This window comes from Merops nubicus, unplaced genomic scaffold (genome assembly GCF_000691845.1).
Source record: "Merops nubicus isolate BGI_N331 unplaced genomic scaffold, ASM69184v1 scaffold2313, whole genome shotgun sequence".
NCBI lineage: Eukaryota > Metazoa > Chordata > Aves > Coraciiformes > Meropidae > Merops > Merops nubicus.
In genome coordinates, this window is record NW_008600745.1 from 4,902 (window position 1) to 10,994 (window position 6,093).

General features: G+C 48.9%; 1 protein-coding gene across 1 annotated transcript in view; it reads left to right on the forward strand.

Annotated features, from left to right (window-relative positions):
* SLC25A48 (solute carrier family 25, member 48) overlaps nucleotides 1-5,811 on the forward strand; it is a gene marked incomplete at its 5' end in the record, with an annotated part of 9,422 nt that extends 3,611 nt beyond the window's left edge. The window contains 4 exons of the mRNA XM_008937753.1: nucleotides 102-354; nucleotides 1,722-1,970; nucleotides 3,117-3,250; nucleotides 5,689-5,811. Of these exons, the coding sequence (XP_008936001.1) occupies nucleotides 102-354; nucleotides 1,722-1,970; nucleotides 3,117-3,250; nucleotides 5,689-5,811 (759 nt within the window). The remainder of the gene's footprint in view (nucleotides 1-101; nucleotides 355-1,721; nucleotides 1,971-3,116; nucleotides 3,251-5,688) is intronic.
* Nucleotides 5,812-6,093: the final 282 nt, after the last annotated feature.

The following is a 6,093-nucleotide window of genomic DNA, read 5'->3' on the forward strand; positions in this document are numbered from 1 at the left end:
TCAGCATGTGCCAACAGTTGCTTCCAGCAGCTACTGGGGTGTGCATTTCTGCCCTGAGAGTGCCATTGTCTCTCCTAACTCCTGCTCCTGTCCCTGGGTAGGTGGCTGGCTTCTTCAAGGGCATGTCCTTCCCTCTGGCCAGCGTCGCCGTCTACAGCTCCGTGGTCTTTGGGGTCTTCAGCAACACGCAGAGGCTGCTCAGCCAGCTCCGCCACGGGGACCCTGCCCGGGCACCAGCCCTGGCTGACGTGGCCCTGGCCAGCATGGTGGCAGGGTTCATCTCCGTGGGCATCGGCACCCCCGTGGACCTGGTGAAGATAAGGCTCCAGATGCAAACGCAGCCCTCCGTCAAAGGTGGGAAGGAGGAGTTATTTCTGCCTGCCTTTGATGGTTCTTGGGGTGTACCAAATGCTCAGCCCAGCTCTCTGCTGCTTTGTGCCAACACAGGCCGGGCTAAAAACGCTTCCTTCTGCCTCAGGATTGTCCCCATGCTGCTCAGCTCACAGGGAGGGGTTTTATCAACGATGTGTGCTGGCATCTCCAGCTGACTGGGACCTGTAGGGAACACGGGGCCAGGGCTGCTCAGGACCAGGAGGTGCCACCCCCATGCAGCTGTGGGGCAGGAGCAGGGAGTCCCTGAGCTGCTGAGGCCCCAGGAGGTCCCACCAGCAGCACCACAGCTGCCAGCCATAATGCCAGCTCCCCATCTCCTGCTGCACGCTCCCAGGCCCACAGAGATTTGCCCATAAACCCCTCTCCCTAGTTCCACCCTGCTCCAAAGCAACATTTCACAGGTACCTTTAAACACCACGGGCGTATTCGGGGCAGGGTTAGGGGTACCTGGGCACAGGGTGAGGAGGGGATGCTGGCAGGATGGCTGTGAGCAGCTCTCCAGAACCTGCAGGCAGAAGGAATTGATGCTGCTCAAGGCAGCAGCTGAATTTCAGCACAGGCTGCATGAAGCAAATCCCACCTGAGCACATGGACAGCTGGAGGAAGAGACAGCACAGCTTCAGAGCCTGGCCTGCAGCTCCTCACCTTTCTCATGGTTACAGTGGTGCACTGTGAAATATTGAGGGTTTTGCATCAGATAATGTCATATTATGTCCAGTTTTACAATGCAGCTTAGCAACCTGATGCCCTTTCCAAGAGTAAATTGGTCTGTGTGGGAAGGACCAGGCTCTGAAGCTGTCAAGGCTTTCAAAACTGCAGCTTGGCACCAGATGTGGTTAAAATTCATCCAAATTGGGCACAGAGCCTTAAACGCTTGGAAATCTCACTGGGCACATACCTACAGGGCTGGAAAACCTCTCCTATGAAGAAAGGCTGAGAGAGTTGGGATTGTTCAGCCTGGAGAAGAGAAGGCTCCAGGGAGACCTCACTGTGGTCTTTCAATACTTAAAGGGGCCTGACAAAAAGATGGGGACAGACTTTTAGCAGGGCCTCATGTGACAGGACAAGGGGTGATGGTTTTGAACTGAAAAGGAGGAAATTTAGACAAGATGGAGGGAAGAAATCTTTTACCATGAGGATGGTGAGCCCCTGGCCCAGGTTGCCCAGAGAGGTGGTCACTGCCCCATCCCTGGAACCATTCCAGGGGAGGTTGGATGGGGCTCTGAGCAACCTGCTCTAGTTGGAGATGTCCCTGCTCAGGGCAGGGGGGTTGGACTTTCTATCTGTTATCTATTATAACAGTTACATCTTTTGGGTTTTTTTTTCAGCTAACATTAAAGTAAAGGCCACAGTTCCTGGATCCCCTGTGTACCGAGGCCCAATTCACTGCTTTAGGACAGTCCTCCAGAAAGAGGGGCTAGCAGGAATATACCGAGGAGCAGGAGCAATGCTTCTGAGGGATGTTCCTGGGTACTGCTGCTATTTCATCCCTTACACGTTGTTCTGTGACTGGATCACCCCTGAGGGATGCATTTCCCCCAGTCCCTCCTCCATCTGGCTGGCAGGGGGTGTAGCAGGTAAGCACCTTTTTTTCCCCACAGCACTGCCTAAACAAAGACAAGAAGGTTCCCAAGGCAGATTTCAGAGGTAGCTCGGGGGCCACCACATCCTCCGGGTCACCAGGAAAAGACATGGGGCTGAAGGACCTTCTTCCCCCCCAGGGCCAGGTCCCCTGGCACCACAGCTGCACTTTGTGACATGACACACTTTATGGAAGTCGTGTTATCAGCCCTTCATCGGGCTCAATGTCAGCGAGGAGGAAACCAGCCAGCACCTTCATCTCCCTGGATGTCTCAGGGCAGCCTGTGTATTACACTGCCAGTGATACACGCCAGCCAAGATGCCTCCAGAAGAGGACTTCAACCTGTTGGCTGCCCACCAGGAGGGTGTGCACCCTACCTGCACGCAGCAGTTGACTGATCCTGACCTTCTTCTTCTTTTTTATCCTGTGTACACCTGCCAGTACAACAGACATGTGTCCCCCCCACCCCATGCTGACACGTCCAAGGTCACCCCTACACCCGCTCCCCAGTTTTTGGCTGTTTCTAAATTGCAGACCCCTGCATGCAAGTCAACCCTTAGCTCAGGTAATGATTACAAAATGCCCTCTCTGTTTCTCCTGCAAATAAACAGAGCCCTGGCCCATCTGGACAGCTTCTCCCAGCCCTCACAGAAGTCCAAACACACTCTTGTCTGTCCAACTGGGCCATGATGACATATCTCAGCTGCGTTGAGCCTAATCCTGGCCACATGAGATGAACCTGCCTTTTATTTGCATTCAGAGCTCAGACTTTGCTTTTCCACAGTATTATCTGAGGACTCCAGTTTTTTCCTGCCATCTCCCTAACCAGCAGCTCCCTGAAGCTCGGGCTCTTCCCACAGCATGTCCATGCTCCACCAGAAGCACGGCAGAAGATGTGTTTGCCTCCTGGGCTGCCTGCATTTGATTGCCAGCAGAACCCCCAAAATCTCAATGCTTCTTCCAGAAACAAGGGAACTTTGCTCCCGGAAATATCGTTCCTGTGCCTGAACGGGGAGAATGCCTTGAAATGAAAAAATCCCATTAAGATGTGGTGGTAGATGAGAGAGGAATTTTTGAGTTTTCCAGCGACCTGTGGAAATCTAGAGAAGATCTTGCTCAAAATACTTCTGCATTTTTCTAGGAGCCGTTTCCTGGGGGATTGCAACTCCAATGGATGTTGTGAAAAGTCGACTCCAGGCAGATGGAGTTTATTTAAACAAGTACAAAGGGACCCTCGACTGTATCTTGCAGAGCTACCAGAACGAGGGCTTAAAAGTAAGTGATTTTTGAAGTAAAAATCTGGGTACTAAGTGTTTCGTTTTCAACTGGGACATAGAGTAGCTGTTACAAACTTATCTGCAGGATTGAGAAACAGCTAAAGCCAATTACTGCTGAATTAGAATAATGACAGCAGGTAATTATAGTGCAGATTATTTCTAAATCATAGCAGTGAGAGTAATAATTCAATTTGCAGCAATGAAAAAATTGGGGTCACGGTGTGCTTGTGTAATTAACTTAACTAACACTTCATCTCAGGGCATTTAATGGTGACTAGAATTTGACTTATCATAAATCAGGGGTAGAAAATCTTGTCTCTGTGCTTCTACAAAATGCAGAGGTGAAATGTTTCCCATTTGAAATGGTTCCCTGATTCCAGTGGGACCCCCCTGACACCCCTTTGGTTGCCTCGGGTGATGCTTTGGTGCCGTGTCTCACGCTACCCGCCCTCCCTGTGCACCAAGACAGAGTTGATTGAAAAGGTGCTTAAATCAGAATTGATTTGGTTTTAAACACGAAGGAGGGCTGCATGCCAAAAAAAACACCCCTTATCTCCTTTTTCTGGCTTTGTCTGTTAGTCTAACAGAAGGTGTTTGTTTTACCTGCAAACTTTGCCTCAGTTAAAGGTGAGTGGCAGAGAATCAGGGTTTGCAGCTTTCTGCAACACATGCTTATGAGAAGCAATGTCTTCTGATATGGAAATAAACCTGTATTTAAGCTGTCATCAAAACATCACGTGGGTTCCTAGCTGCAAAGTATTAATGTTCACATTCTGAGGGGAAAAGCAACGAGTGACAAAAAGAAACGTGACCTGCAAAATCACAGGTCTCTGTGATTTAGGTATTTGCCAACATGTCACTACTCTATGCTGGCTGTCACAGCCCTGCAGAGTGGTTGGGGTTTTGTCATTGAGTGAGGAAAGTCACGGTCACACCAAGCACAGACACGTGGAGAGATGCCAAAGACTGTGGTGGGATGATCAGAGGAGGGTCAAGGTGCCCAGGATCCACTCAGGAGACCTGTCCTGGGCATTCAGCTTGGCATCTAGGTTCACAGGGAAACACCGAGTGCCTGAAAAGGGCATTTCTATGAGTTTTCCTTTCTCTCCATCCTCCTCACCCCCTACCCTCCTTGTCCTGCTAAGCACTTAGGGTTTTTTGTCTGAGGTCCAAGCTCCTTGCAGTTTTTCTGCTATCATGACTGGCACTGGGACCAAAGCCAGCAATAGGATTGAGCAATAATTAATGATGAGACTGGATCCTTCTTTCATAAGGAAAATCTTTTTATATGCTGGGAGACACACAACTGACAAATGGCAAACCCAGGCCTGGATGTTTTCATTCTGGGACAAGGGAGCAGCATTCACAGTGCTGAAAATAACTCCCTGCTGGCCACAAAAAAAATGTAAATATAGCCCTTCTTTCTTCCTAGTCTGGTGTGTTCGTTCTGATGAGAAAAAATGATGTCTCTGTGCTTTTCTTCATAAATCTTCCTTATTATTTAACTTCTCTCTCTCATGCTACTTTATGGATGCTGCAAAAATTTTAATTTCCTCCCAGAAAAAATCTCTCTTTCCTAACAAAATGAAACACCCCAAGGAATCAAATAATATCCTCAATATCCCAATATTGCAATTTCACCTTGCAAATTCCATCCTGTCCAAAGATGTTTTGAGTCAGCACCACGCATGGGATTTATGGGATATGGGGGTGGTGAGCAGGGAAACGCTGGGATAAGTTTGGGCAACAAAGCTCGACAGTAGGAACACACAGATGACCACATCAGCTTCCATCAGATGTTTTCCCCAAAGCTGGTGGTGAGAGCTGGTTCTCAGCAAGGCACAGAGTCAGTCTAGGTTTCTGTTGATTGAGAAATTCGTTCAACGCTCAAAGGTGAAACCTGCAAAATAGTCCTTGTGGCACAGCACCCGCCCCTGGCTCGCAGCCACACCGCTCCCTCTCCACTCCTGAACGTCTTCTGCACCCAGAGACCCAACCCAGGGCTCAGAGCACTTGCTGCAAGGGGCTTCTTCTTGTCCCCTGGGGTCTGCGTGCTCCCCACCAGCGTTGTAATGCCGAGGGAAGGAGGGAGTGTGGACAACACTGGTAGAGGGTTTAGGTTTCTTGCTTTCTGCTCTACACCAGTGGCATGAGGTCAGTTTGTTTCACCCTTTACCTCTTGTAGTTCTTGCTGGCAGATACAAATGGAGTTCCACGAGGAGCATAGAGCACCATGATACCAAACCAGTGACTTTTGCCATTGCTTTTCCATTCTCCAGCACAGACTCCAGCAAAGACCAGCAGTGAGAGCCTATCTTCTGAGCAAACCAAGACTGGGCTCTTCGGCATCACACCATGAATTCATTCAATGTTTTCTTCTTCTTCTTAAACTAGCCAGTATATTCCTATGCTCTAACCTTTCTCCATCTCCAACAGGTCTTTTTTAGGGGCATCACAGTCAATGCAGTGCGAGGATTCCCAACGAGTGCAGCCATGTTTCTTGGCTATGAACTTTCCCTCAAAGCAATGAAAAGAGACCAAACTGAGACCAATCCTTAACTTCCAGGTCAGCAGATAAAGACCCTCTAGCTTTATTAAAATTCAAAACTTAATCTTTGAAGCCAATGGAGTTGCAAGTGTATAGATCCTCTGAAGGTCAGATAACTTACAGGGGTATCTACATCTGAATGCTCAAACACTTCTCAAATTTGGGGCTGTGGGATTTGGAGTAGACGATGTGCTGATGGATTTTGGTTTCATTCCAGATGTCCTGGAATTTTACTGCTCTCTGTTCTGATCGTTGTGATTGTTTTGATTAGTATGAATCAGAAAAGAAAATCT